This window comes from Nipponia nippon, unplaced genomic scaffold (assembly GCF_047370975.1).
Source record: "Nipponia nippon isolate SJK-2023a ecotype South Korea unplaced genomic scaffold, ASM4737097v1 scaffold_4, whole genome shotgun sequence".
NCBI lineage: Eukaryota > Metazoa > Chordata > Aves > Pelecaniformes > Threskiornithidae > Nipponia > Nipponia nippon.
In genome coordinates this window covers 19,767,015-19,781,602 of record NW_028262358.1, presented here as the reverse complement: position 1 = coordinate 19,781,602, position 14,588 = coordinate 19,767,015, and the positions used below count along the sequence as shown (strand labels likewise).

The 14,588-nt window shown below is 41.1% G+C and overlaps 1 protein-coding gene across 2 annotated transcripts; it reads right to left on the bottom strand.

The window, feature by feature from the left end:
* SDE2 (spliceosome associated SDE2) lies at positions 1 to 10,125 on the bottom strand. 2 transcript variants are annotated; one of them, XM_087774688.1, is made up of 7 exons: positions 9,967 to 10,125; positions 9,228 to 9,345; positions 6,947 to 7,058; positions 6,249 to 6,418; positions 5,401 to 5,512; positions 4,366 to 4,774; positions 1 to 1,327 (listed from the first exon to the last, which is right to left on the bottom strand). In XM_087774688.1, exons 1-7 carry the CDS (start codon positions 10,072 to 10,074, stop codon positions 1,112 to 1,114), a joined length of 1,245 nt encoding a protein of 414 aa, XP_087630814.1. In that variant the 5' UTR covers positions 10,075 to 10,125; the 3' UTR covers positions 1 to 1,111. The 2 variants fall into 2 exon arrangements, with proteins under 2 accessions (XP_087630814.1, XP_087630815.1); XM_087774689.1 differs by lacking the exon at positions 9,967 to 10,125 and adding an exon at positions 9,787 to 9,910.
* Between the last annotated feature and the right edge of the window lie 4,463 nt (positions 10,126 to 14,588).

Below are 14,588 nucleotides of genomic sequence, written 5' to 3'. Positions count from 1 at the left end.
TATGATATCAGAACAGGAGAGAGATAATTTTTAATTTTTCAAACGTCTCTACAAGAAAGTCTGGTAATTAGATCATAAACATAGTATTGTCCAGCATATGGTGGTAAAATCTGAGGCACTGAACACTTTTTAAAAGCCTCTCAAACCAGAGAAGCGGCAGCTGCACCCGCAGCCGCGCAAGCGTGCTGCCCTTCCAGCAAGGGGCCCTTACGACCTCACAGGGTAACGCCCAGCACCGAGATTACAGACACTGCTCTAGGATAAAGCACCACCACTGCAGATATTTAAGTCTCTGGGAGACAATTCCATTGCTTTTACCATTGAAAAAAGAAGTTAAAACCCATCCTGAATTTCCCATTCAGCTTCAGATGATCACCTGTATGTTACTAACCTTCAGCAGCCAGCAAGCGTACTTTATTCTGTTTCATTTCTTAAGGGTGGGATTCTTTCTTTTCCCTCACTCAGATACTTTTCCAGAGCAAAATAAGTAAATACCCTTATTTAACTTCTAAAAAAAAAATACTTACACGCATTGATAATTTATATCATACCGATACCTGACATCCCACAGAAACTCACGGCACAGCGTATTTATTTATACTGACCTCATCCATATAAAAATGCTCTTTTTATATAAAGAAACTTCAGCTTTTAAGCCTGGACCATAAGTTCAATGTTTCTCATTTGACAGTTGTAACTGTGCTAACTGGAACACACATTAAAGGAGACTCAATATAAAGCTAAGAAAGGATTGCTATTGTTCTTAAAATAGGTGATGACAGTGTCATACAACCATTTTCCAGAAAACATTCAGGTTATTTCTTTCCATATACAGCGAGTTTGTTCTACCTGTTGCACTGAGACTTGTTATAACTATTTGTAAAGTTTATCAAAAGATCGTAGTTTCACCCCTTTAATACTGAGCACATAACTAACTCGCTGTCTAGCAACTTACTCTCTGTTATGTTAATTGAACTTCCTTAAGAATAGAAACAAAAGACTATCCAGGGATGCCAAAGAATTCTACGTGGCAGTACAGAATGACAACACAATAAGAAAAATTTAAAAGCACACAGATATAAAATTATGTTTTAAAAAAAAAAAAAAAAAATCACTTTTTTTTCCCTTTAGAGGGCTTTGCAAATAAGGCAGGATCGATCTGGTCTCTAGACAGACCTCTCACTGAAAAAAGCCTTGCTGCTCTTTCCTTTAAAGTGCCTCCACATTTCAGTCCTAAAGCCATCAATTCCATCTTCAGTTTATCTAAACCCAGGGCTTCCATTTCAGCAGCAGAGTCGAATGCCAGTAGGTCTAGTGGTTCCACCTCCTGCAAAGAGAAAAACATCCCATCAGACTATTTTTATTTTCTTCCTGATTGGGGAGGGAGGAACAAGTGTAGACAGAATGCTTCATTCTACAGACGACCTTAAATTAGGATTATCTCAAACTCCTAATTACTTAATAAAGTTGAGCAATGTCTCCATATGTATTATGTTGGATAGTCTCATTATTAACGGTACTTATGCTACCCAGGCAAAGTATTACTGCATGCTGTACAAGCAAACTGAAGCTAGCCAGTGGCCTCATTGTAAAACATGCAAATCTTAGCAGAGATAACACACCCAAGAGCGGGGTGAATGCCCAGGTGAGCTTTGTACCCGGTGTCCAACTGTGCTGCTATAATCCTACTCCTCGCAGTACCTCTGCTAGCTCGTTAAAGGCTCGCTCTAACTTTTCCAGACAAGCTGCAGATGTGCTTAGGCTTGCAGTGTACACAGCCTCCAAGACAGAAGCAGCACCGGTCATTTTAAAAGGTATACACACCGCTGAACTTTTAAGATTATACCACTAGAATTAACACATTCTACTTGCAATAGAGGAATGCCGAAAACGAAGAATAAAAAAGTAAGTGGCAGTATTTAATCCTATTCCTCTAGAGACAAAATAGTCACCACTGTTTTATCCCCAGGGAAGTTAAGTACGCCCAAGAAAACTGAATTAAAAACAATAGCCCACCATCTCACCTAGCAGCTCAGGAGCTTAACCTTGGCTTCCAGAGGCACGGCAAAGCTAACAGCCCCTTTTTAGCCATATGCAAAATATAACCAATATGCCCCCAGCAGCAGCAGGAAGGAGGATGAATAGTTATTTCTAATGCAGTTACACTGTAATTATAGAAATAGATATGAAAGCACTCTCTTTTTAGTAAGATGAACAAAAGAGCAAGTTCTGAAGTTCACATCTCATCCTTCCACAAGAAAATGGATTAAAATTTCATCTTAAAAGGAAATGAGTATATTTGCCAAATAATGGAGGGTGAAAGGGACCTCTATAGATTGTCTAGTCCAAGCCCAGGGTCTTGTTCACAAAAGAACATGGACAAAGACTGGGTAATTCAAATACTGGAATTCACTAACACACTAAACACTAACACCAAACATTAACACACTTAAAAGGATGCAAAAATCTAAGCCCATTTCGTTCAATACTTAAAACACATATTAGTCTTACGGTGTGTATTGTGCTGGAGTTATCAAAGGGACTTCAGAGCAAGCAATACCAGCAATGGGAATGAGAGCGCTCCGTTACGAACTCAGCAAATATAATTAATGCTAGCAGAATTAGAACCGTTGTCCTACTAAGCATACAAAAAAAGACTGGTTGCCTCATTATTCTCATCGTATTTAAAAAAAAAAAAAAAAAAAAATCCATCAAGGACTATTATAAAAATATTTCCACCTGCAATAACAATCTGCCACAGCATTGGTGGAGTTTCCTGTTCTAGGAATAGACAGTCTCACAAATACTCAGCAAAAAGTAAACAGTGAAGAATGGTAAACATCCTGTTTAAAATTTGCCAGCTTTAATAGTACAGCAGATGACAAAGTTCTAATTTATCAGATTACATCCTTGGTCTTTTTTCTACTTAACTGTATTAAACTTTCACTTATCAGAATTCAGTCACTGGCAGTGGCAACTGATGGTAGACTTTCTGCTCAAGCTGAAACAAGGCAGAAAATCCAAGCAACTCCCTAGCCCGAAAAAAAAGCACCACATTTTGTTTTACTGCTAGAATAAGCCTAGATTCATTACACCCAAAAAATTTTAATAGTAATATTATGCAAGGCACAACGAAGCACAAGTATTGGCACCTTTTACTGCCAAATATTAGTAGGGCTTTCATCAGTTTAGTGGGAAAAGCTATATTCTCTCTCTTGGCTGGAAGACTGATCCAAAGCCTCTTCAGCAAAAGAATCCCAGCCATCCTCCTGTCAATCACCAGAGAAGGGACCTCACGGTCAGCACTGCTCCTGATCTGGCTGAGGGCCGTGACACCAACCCAGATTGCCAGCAGAGACAATGGCATGGCAACAGTACAGACCTGCTCCCGCCACGCACACACCAGACGATCCATTTTGAAACCATTTTTCCCCCATCCTTCGCAGTTCAGATGAAGCCCATCATTGATATTAATCCTGTCTCTCTAGTGAAGGAGCTGCTGCTTTCAGACTTTCAATGGTCAGCGAAGAACTGAAGTTTGCACCAGACTACTAGGGTCCTCTATGAACTAGACTCGAGTCTTTTTGTAATAGAAACTAAGAAAGACTGATCGGCTGATTGGCTTAGGGGACATCTACTTGGAACAACTTCTAATTTAAACACTGACATCAATTATAAACATTAAGATCAAATTATGTTATAATTAAGATTAGGGAAATTGGACAGTGTTTGTTACTGTCTCAAAAAGTACTGATAAGAGTCTTTCATTCTAGAAAAGGGTTTTATTTTCCTTTTTTCCCCTCAATAAAGAATTCTGGATCCAGAGTGTATCTATTTATGTAGAAGGAGAAACAAAACAACCAAAAAACCCCAAGGGGAAACATGGATCACAGGAAAGACAACACAGACAGTCAAGGGCAACTGCATCTTAGTAGAAACTCTACACTATTACAATCTTAATCTTATGAAGTTCTTCCTTGACCCATTCTACTTAGCATCTCTCAAGACAATGCTACCATACTCCAATTCAACTTTCTCCATGGAGACGCCGTCAACCAGGAGCCTTCTTTGGCTGCAGTTTCCATTAACTTGCTACATTCCCTTTTCAGAAGTCGTACAATGCATCTTCAGTTAAGCTGCTTTTCCTCTTAACCTTGGCATTTTTTGTGCTCTGAATCAAACTCTGGAGATTCTATTAGCTTGTTAGGGAGACTATGATTCTAATTCAAGCACTTACATCTAATGCATTGAAGTCATAGGATACAAATACCCTCCCCTTTTCTGTGATCCACAAAGGGAAAAGTGATTGAGTAAAAAGCAACTGAAGAAAAAGACATACCACATTTTGTACTGCTTCGTACTTACTGTGCTCTGTAACTGGTTCGTTTCCTGTGCCTCAGAAGAAACATTTTCTTGTTTCTCTTCTTTCAGAGCTTGGGTTACCTCTTTCTTTTCTTGGGCCTCTTCCTTCAAGGGCTCTGTCATTTTACTGTTTTCAACAGCTGGAATTTCAGTTTGCCCACCTGCGTGTGTCTCTCCTTGCAGATCTCTTCCAGTACTTTCTGGCTGCTCTAGTGGTTTCGCGGTTGCACTGGTAGCTGGACTATCCTCTACTGAATCCACAGAGCTGCTTGAACATTCATTTGCATTTCCAGCATTTTCCTTATATCTGCTGCCTGATGGACAACTGCCGTCAGATGCATGAGGGGAGTCATCTTCGCTGTCATCCTCGCAATCCGAACTGTCATGATCATCCAGTCCTTCCAATCCCAGCCTGGCACAATCAGTACATTACTAATGAATATTCATCTATTTTCTTTTTTTTTTTTTTTTAATTATTTTTATTGTCACCTTTCTCTTTCCAAAACTCACTTCAGAGAGCTGCAGTGAACTACTCTGGCAGCTATTTAGGATAGTTTAGCACCTGGCATAGCTGCTAATATTGAACAAGACCCAACATCCCCCAAACCAGCTTTTTACAGCATTCCCAATACAGAAACGTGTGCTGCCTATTGCTACTCCAAACACCACTGGAATCATTAAGGCTTCTCTTTCACGTTACATTAGGTGAAAAATGCCAGGAAAATTTTTTTTTTTCAAGTTCATTGTAAATTTAATTCATTAATGAAAAAAAGGAGGTAGTAGAATATAACCATATTAGAAGGTGGGGAGGCAGGGAAGGGTACATATTTTTGCAAATAAAGTTTCTCTGCTCCAGGTGGGACAGAATTATATGAATGCAACACCATTTCCTTTCAGTTCTCTGATTTAATCAGTTCAATTTACTTGTTCCTATTTAAGTCTACGTCTCAGGTAAGATGTTGCTTACTTGTACATATCTAGCCTTTCATCCTGTTCAAGGCTTAATACTTGAGTATAAAAACAAGGCACAATGCTTACCAAAAACATTTTCTTTTTCGAGATTTTGTTCCATTCTTAGCAGATTCACCTGGACGCTTCCGACTATGGCCACTTTCTGGTGACACTATTTTGCTTGAAGTAGCCTGCAACCCTTCAAAACAAAGTTAAAAGTCTACTCATCAGTACACAATTCATTTATGTTGTAAATTCTACTTATCTTTTAATTTCAGATGCAATTTAAAACACTAACTGAAAATAATCACTATTGGTGCACATTCATGTAGACTCAAAGCTTCAAAATAAACTCAATAGCAGCAAAAGCTTTCCTACATGGCTTTACTAAGGCACAGAGTCAATTAAAATTGGATTCCTGAACTGAACTCTCAGGTTCTACATCCCATTCAGCCTCAAGTTTCACTATCAAGCTGCCAGCAAGGGAACAATCCGTGAATAAATAAAATAACTACAAAGAACAGCAAATGAAACAAGGTATTTTATAGTTGAATTCAATTTCTAGTTTTTACATAAGACCTGTTTATATTTCATCATTTCACTGAAACTGATTACGTAATTCTTACAGCTGAACTAGCAGCACTACCTTCACAGAATTTTGCTTTTCTTATGAGATGACACTGTAGCACAGCAAGATGAAGCATGTGTGTGCAGTATCAGTGTTAAGCTGTTCAATGCAATTTAAGAGAAGCAGTAGCCAAAAAGGAAAAATTAATTCAAATGAATTTTACTGGAATTTAAAATTTCATTCAATTGAAAGAGTTATTGACAGCAGGTTGGGGTTTTTTTTTAAATTTTCATACTGGAGTGAGGCTATAGGGGTTTTTAGTTTGCTTTATTTTTTGAGGAGAGAAAGTGAGGTTAAACTGCAATACCTTTAAGGACCGAATCTTCTAGTCGCTCAGCCATTTCATGACACTGCTGCTGGTAGTCCGGATTTGTGAAAAAGTGCTTTGGCTCCGCAAGTTTCCGCTGCAGCCTTTCCAAGCGCCTTTGCTCTTTTTCTGCTTCCCGTTCTGCTTGCTGCTTCACCCATTCAGCCATCCTGCAGGTGACAGAACAGTGAAAATGAGAGCATTTCCAACAATTAATGTAATATCAGTTTGTTGCTTTGCAATTACTGAATGCTTCTACCACCTGCCAGGATGGGAGACAAAAGGAAAAGACAACTAACAACACCCAGGGGAATTACTGAAGGAATATATAGAGATTCTCCTACAGAGAAGAGCATAAAGTTTATTCTGGAAGCCAGAAACAGCAGTAAGGTCACATATCCCCAATATCATGGTCTTGCAGACCTGTAAGAATTCCAGGTGAGAAAACAAAGCTGCACAGAACAGTCTCTCAGAAGCATGCTGCAGTACAATCACTTCTATTTTGCAGTAGTATAATTATAGTCAGAAGAATTCTGTTGGCTTCCAGTTTATCTGTGCTTAAGAGTTCACTTTTGCTCTTTTTAGTATTCAAAATAAAATTTCATTGCTACAACCACCTGTCATTTGAACTTTTTTGTTAACAGTGAACTACACGATCAGTTTATTTTATAATTCTAGCTTCTAAGAAAATGCCTTACGCTTTTTCGTGATTGACATCTCGAAGTCTCCTTCCACTGAGATCTCGGCAAGCCTCTCTATTTGTTGTCTTTTCAATCTGAGCACCAAGTGCTCGCAGCATAGATCCAAACCCTGAGAAAAAAGCAATCAAGAATTAGCTAAACAGAAACAAATGGAGATCAGCTAGTATACAACAAAAGAATTAATTATGGAAAACAAATACAGCGAATTCAACACTTTCCCTCAATGCAACTGAAATAAAGGGTAAGTTGACAGTTGCAACATGCTGGAGAATTGCCATTGGGCGAAATGCTGAAATACCAAGAGAATAAAAGGTATCCAGCGTTTACCACTCATCTCGTTTTTGTACTCCTGCTATGACATCAGATAGACTCCAAATTTACTAGAATCTGTGCAGCACTTCTAACATGAAAGCCTATTTCTGGATCCCCCAGCAAAATGGTTTGAAACTTTTTTCGTCTCAAGATAACATTTTGGGTCCTTTCTAATTCAGCCAGGATATACCTCCCCCTTAAGCACCTTTAGCCCCCACCAAACTTAAATCCCCTTTCAAAAATCTAACAAAAAATAACTTTTTTAGGAGATAGCTTTAGCTGCTTCATCAAGATGATCATAATGTACAATGTTATACTGGAGAGCCCCTCAAAATAGATTTCTATACACTCCTCAGCCACCAATTACTCATAGGCAAGGCTGCTGATTTCTCTCACTCAGTCCCACCTTATGTTGCCTCCAGATGGAGAAAGACGCTTGTTTAACTACCTCAAAGAAACACAATGTGGATTAATATTAATATAATCCTTCAAGCAATTTGAAAGTGCCACGCACTGTTTTTTAACTAGAAGCTGAACAAATCTATACTTTTCAGTGCCCCAAAAGTACCTTTAAGGAGTGTTACAAACAGTAACCAATCCAGACAGCCTACTGTATCATGAGGCAGAAAAAGTATTGTGTTCAGCTAATAAAACCAATTGCTGCCATTGGTGAGGGGAATTTCTGTAGCTTATGAAACATGCTATTGAATTTTACATTCTGAAGAATGCAGACCTAGCTGCTACACCTACCCAGGCACGCTCCCAAAAATGAACAGCAATGTATTCGCTAAGGTCGCAGGTGCTGAAGTAGGTCTGATAATAAAATGCTCAGTTCTCTTCTAAGCCTGCATGATCTGTATTCCCCTGAGATCACACAGTAAGTCTCAACAGCTCTGACCTGTGTTTGCTTGCCTGTTTTTATCAGGTTTTTAAGTTGTAACGTCAAAACAAAAGGAACACTTTAGAAAGCAGACAAAATTGTTACAGAACAATTTTAAACTGACCCCAACGGCAAATCAGTAACACAGAGTGAGTAACAGAACGCGTATCCTGTGTCATCCCAGGATAACTGAAGATGACAGATAATAGGTGAGGAAGAAGCATCCTATACTATGAACTTACACCGTATGCACCACTTTTAGGGCACTTAAAGAAACCAAGATACCTCATAAGCTATAGCAACAATATTTATTTCCAGTTCTATCTAAAACTGAAGAAGACAAAGTAAGCTGAGCCACAGTCTGATGCAAGGCTGCACAATTATTCAGCATTTTAGCTCAACAGCTGGAAAATTCTGAGAACCGGATTCAAAGAGCAAACATACTGACTCCAATTACACTCAAATACTCTGCCGAACTTGCTTCACCCATCATGTTCCGTTTTAGGAGTACCACACTGTCAGTGGCTGTATCGTTTTACATGATTAACATACATCTTCCATAACACAGTTAAAATATTTTATCAACATAAGGAGTCTAGTTTAGATTGAATTCTTTAGTTCTTCGGCCACTGAGATCTTGGCATCTCGATGTTTTTTCAAATAAGAGAGGACAAAATCAATTAGGTCATATAACACACTCAAATCATAGGCTATTCGTACCTGGAATATTTGTCCTAAGTGACCATGAATGAAACTTAGGAACCTAAGAAGCCAGGTGCTTTTAAACACAATTTCAACTCTGAAGTCACTCTGACGCACGTTACAGATTTCTACTAGTAGAGCTAAGCTGACCAGGGATGTAAAGAAGAGCTATGCCAGCAAGTTGTTAGCTGAACTGCAGCTTCCCTGGTCAATTCTCAGCTTTACATGTGGACTTTGGTTTGAGCTCACAGACATTATATCACAGTCATCCACATTACAAAAGATCTGCTAATAGATTAGGACTGCTGCTATCAGTATAGACTACGGCATAATAAGTTTTCTAATCTAAGAATCTAAGCAATAAGAAGCAGTGAAGCAGCAAACCTCCTTTTCCACCACAAAGTCTTGGTTCCAGACTATACACAGCTCCATTCTGCAATACATCTTCATCATTAGCCAGTCGTCCGTTACATTTCACATACAGACTTTCTTCAGGAATATTCTAAAGAACAGAAAATTGAGTCATATGATTGACTGAAAATGAAACATTCTGATGAAGTAAATCGTTAAGGAGTAATGTTTAAATTCCTTCCTATAGGAACAGAGGGGAAGCAAAAATCAGATGATCGTAAAAGCATAAACATTCTCTGTGGTGCTTGTTTTAATTCCTGTTTGCCAAAAGATTAAACACAGTCTAAATCAGCTTGTCAACATGAATGTGGAAAAGCCATGCTAAGGGAAAATTAACACCAACTGTTCAAACGCTCTGTATTAAAAAACAAACAAACAAACAAACAAACAAACAAACCCCACGTTTTTTGGACTGTAAAGAATTCAAAATTGAGATCTTCTATATATAAACAAAACATATACGAGGCTATAGGACGCTCTTACAGCAAACCCTCCTGCTCGGCTAAGCGACAGCAACAAGAAGCGTGCTTACAGTCACAACGGCCAGAGAGGCAGGCCTCACGGCGAGCGGGGAAGGGGCGAAGGCAAACATGCGGCCTGCTAGCCACCGGCAGCCCAGCGCCCTCACCCACCCCCTTCCCGAGGCCTGAGGGGACGCCGCACCCCCGCGCCCGCCACCGGTTCCTCCCCGCGACCGCCACCTTTCACTCACCAGCGCCCGAGCGCGATGGCGGAGGAGGCCGCGCACCGAGCCGCCGCCGGGGGGCAGCGGCAAGGGCCGCGCCCGGGACGCCAAGGGATCCCGCACCAGCAGCGCCATTGCTTCCCCGCCGCCGCCGCCAAGGGCCGGCGCGCATGCGCCGGTGACGGCGGCGGCGCGCGGTCAGGTGACGTGAGCCGATAACGGCCTCCCTCAGCGACCCCCCCCCGCCTCGCCTCAGCCCCGCTGCCGCCTGGCGACTTCTCATCCCTGAGGTTTGACGGCGCTGTGCGAGGCCTCTGCCCCTCACCTCGGGTGGTTTGGCTGGGCCGCTAATTGCTGTTAACCCTTCTTCCTCAACTGGAGTTTTAAAAGATTTCCTCGTTGCTGGGTGTCGGGTTTTTTTAAGCACTGGACGCTGAAACTGGACTGAAGGCAACCTGTATTTCTGATATTTTGGAGTCAATCTGATGTTTCTGTCCTTTTAGGGACCAAATTTATCATTTTTACACCTGAAAGTTGTAAGGCAACCTGTATTTCTTATGTTTTTAACTTTGGAGTCAATCTGATGTTTCGGTCCTTTCAGGGACCCAATTTATCATTTTTAAACATACAAGGTTAAATGAGAATCCAGGTATTTTTAGCAGTCAGTCTTTGGGAATGAAAACGCTGGAGCATGGCACCCTTGCCTAGGAGGGAATAGATCTGATCATGCCATACGGGGTCTTACACACGGCGTCCTGGTATTTTGCTTTAGGAAATGGCCCCCAGCACCATTCGTCCGGAGCGTGCTGCTCAGAGAAATGCCCCGTCTGCCAGTGTAAGTGGTACCAGAAGCCATCCTGGGAAGCAGTTTCTGTGCTTTACCTTTTCTACACGAATCATTCTAATTCAGACCGCTATGTGCAGCCTACCAGGTTGTAAAGGCTTTTTACAACCTGTCACGTCGACTGTGTGAGGATGTAACAGCGGCAAAATGGACCATGGCTCCAAACACGCTCGTCTGCTCTGCCGTTTTAATAGTGGTGGCAGCAGCAGCATGAGAATGGAAATACTCGTACCACCTCAGGCAGCTGGGAAGGGGCAGTGCTGCCATTGCAAAGCACTGCAACTGGAAGAAATGCAATGGAAATGTGCAGCCGTTAATTGTCCAATCAAATATGATGCAAATTTCATGTCAGGACTTGCAGGATGATGGGCTCTGTCCCTATGGCTTCTTTGTCCTACTACATGCCTTTTAGCATATGGATGGGGAGAGGCCCTGAACTCTGATATTTGGGCTAGATTTGGTTACTTAGTTGCATAAAATGTTTTTAAATCAGGGTGAAAGTTGGGCTGGAGGAGGAGGCCACACTCAGCTCTTCATGACATGCAGTAACTAACCGTAAGCAGGAGACTGAAGAAGGGGTTAGAAGAAAATGCAACCTCTACCTCTCCAGGAAAAGACACATACAGAGGCATGATGACGATCCAGACGATGTAACTACTGCATTCTTTGGTGGCTTCAAATCTCCTCCATGTCTTCAACATAACCGTCCAGCTAGAGGATATCTGAAGGTAGGTCGCTACCAGCTGTCTCTGGTGGGAACTGTTGCAAACACTAGCAAAGATGCGGTTGGGCTGCCCCGAGATCTGCAGCACAATACACCCGTCACCTTATTGCCAAATAACAATGTTACCTGCGGTGCCTTTTTGTTTAGTAGCAGCATGGGCAAGGACTGTTGCTCCCAGCATAATCTGCCCACTTCAGCTCTGACCCTGCCTGAAGGGGGCTTCCCTGCCAGGGGGGCACCTGGCACACTGAAACCCTGCTGTTAGCAAGTGAGATAGCCGCCTGTGTTGGAGCCTGCGGCTAAATTCAGGCCTTAAGCATCGGCACTGCTTTAAAAAGATGGAGCTTGGATCTGAGCTGCTTGATTGTTCCAGAAAGTTCAGTGCTGTGGCTGTCCCACCCTTTTTGCTTGCAGAAGGGCTGTGCTGTTTGGCCGGGCCTGTGTGAGCATGGATAGGTAGCTCTCATGCCAGGCGGTCTTAAGTCAATGTGGTAAAAAAGGAGGAAGCTGGGAAAAAAAGAGGCAGAGAGATGGCGTGACCCAGAAGTGGGGACTTAAGCCGCAAATGTAAACAAATTAATAATAATTTAATTAAGGGGATCTCCCCATGGGCTTGTCTTGTCCGACTCACAAATCAAACTTTGCACACCCTTTCTTACGCTACATTAATTATAGCTAAAATGTTTTTGCAAAGCATTTTGACCCAGTCTAGACAATCCCTTACTGTCTTTCTATAACAAGTTGGTATTTCCAAATTATGTGTCGTGCTGCTGCAGTGTGACCATTCAAACCTGATGTCTCTGTAGCCTGGAAAAGCTGTGGTTATTTTGTGCTGGATTGGGCCCAAATTCAGTCGACGTATTTTAAATCACGTGGTACTGCTTGTTTCATTTATAATCACGTGCCATATCTTTGGAACGCCACCTAATGTTAAATTCCACTAGATTTGGGGTATTTTTATTCATATGCAGTATCTGATTGAAATGTAATTGGCAATATACGAGGTATGCACGTACACATATGCAGATGAATAAGTATTTTCTTAGATCTGTGGGATTTCAGTTGCATTCCAAGGGCATGATTCATTTCCTCCTCTGAAACTCTGGCTATTGGTGCTGAGGGTGTGGAGCTTGCCAGTACAGGCCAAATAGGTGGAGTTGTCCAGGAAAGAATTGGGCCACAGGACTGTCCAGTAGATGTGCTGAATCAGTGTAATTCACAGGCTGTTTGATCTGTGTCTTTTCTGAATGTTTCAAGCTACTCTTATATCTGTACTGATGAATTCCTGGCCCCAGTGAGCACCGACTGAATTACAATTTCCCTGCAAGGAGTACCTTAGCTAACACAGCTGCCATAGTAGGGAAAAGAGGACCAACAAAGAGGGCCCAATGCACCCTGAGAGGAGGTGTGCGTCAATGACAGCTGTCATTCGTAACTCATACCTGGATTCTGCCTGCAGACACGTGCTATAGCTGTGATACACCTGTGAGCATGAGAGCTGACAGCAGTAGAGTCGTACTGACATAAATCAGGCCCTTTGTAGATCATACATTGCCACCTTACAGGTAGTTTTGGGCTACTAATGCCATACTCGGTTCTGGGTGGCTATGGCTCGGTGACTCGCACAGATCCTTGCACATAGTCAGACTACAAGCAAGTGACATCTAATAGGTAGAGGAGTAGTTTTCTTTCAGCTTGGTCCTACAGCGGTGCTAGTCCCCCTTTTCATTATTTATGCAATGCTGTTTAGCTAGTGCCACATTAATGTCAGTGGGTGAGTGTTACTTTATCTCTTGTTCTTGATTACACTTGTATTCCTAGAACTCATCAAAAGTCTATTGCCTTGCTCCTCACAAAAAAGTCTAAGTCAGTCCAAAAGGCTGTTATTGTAATTTCCCATTTGAAATTTACTTTATTAGAAATGTTATTCTCTTGATAAAACAATGATCAGTCTCTGATTCTGCAGTGGTGTTTTAGACTTAATTAATAAATCATGCTTGCCACTTTTCATTTGGAAAGGATTTTACAGACATAATTAATTAAACCTGACAATATCCTTGTGGGATAAGTAAGTACTCTGACTTTTTAAATAGTGACACGCAGGCAAACTGATTATACTACTTTCTCAAGTCAGTGGAAGGACCAAGACTAGAATTTAAAACTTCCTGCTATCTTGACATAATTTAAGAGACGAAACTACGCATTGTTTTCTTATTTCATTCTGATATCTGTGCGTGTGATGCCTGAGTTATTGGGTGTGGTTCTGTGGCCTATAATACGCAGTGTGTTAGATTAGACTGTTTTCTGCTGAAAAATCTATTACTTGATTTAACGTGGAACAGAGTTTTTCCAATATCTCTCTCTGGAGTCATCAGATGTGTAACCGTCATAATGCTGCTATTCATTCATTCATTCATTCATCCTTATTGTTTCCTCCAGTATATTCCATTTTAATAGTAGTAGCAGTGCTTTATAGTGCTTAATAACGGTCTGTCAAGACCAAGATCACATTATGCAAGACTCTGTGCTGAGAGAAGGTGTAAGGTACTCATTGGCCCTTGACTTCTAATCTGCACATGAAAGATGCCTGCGGGAGTGCGGAACACAAAAAACAGTCGTTCACAAGGTACCCAGATTAACAAAGGATGGGTCAAAATTTGCTCTGATAAGAATTCAATGTTTCTTACTTCTAGAAATGTTCCTAGCCATAGGCAAAAGGATGGAAGATATCACTTAAAATGTGAAACAAATGTGTATGTACCTTTTAGACTATTCTAAGTGTGCAGAGATATTAACAAAGGTAAATTTTGTCCACTGCAGTCACTTCAAGAATTTGAAAACTTATCTTTTAAGAGTGGGTTTTCCGTCTGCTAGACAGTCATGTACTATCATATATATGGAGACTGGCTCATCTTGGATATATTTTCTTTCACATTTTAATGGTATCCCAAAGTGTAAGTTGCGGGTAATACATTGCAAGACTTAAATGTGTTACACGCTTTCATATTATTTTTGCATGGAGGATCAGGACAGGATGAAAAGAAACCTTTGTGTCCATGTTCTTAGGACAATGATTAAGAT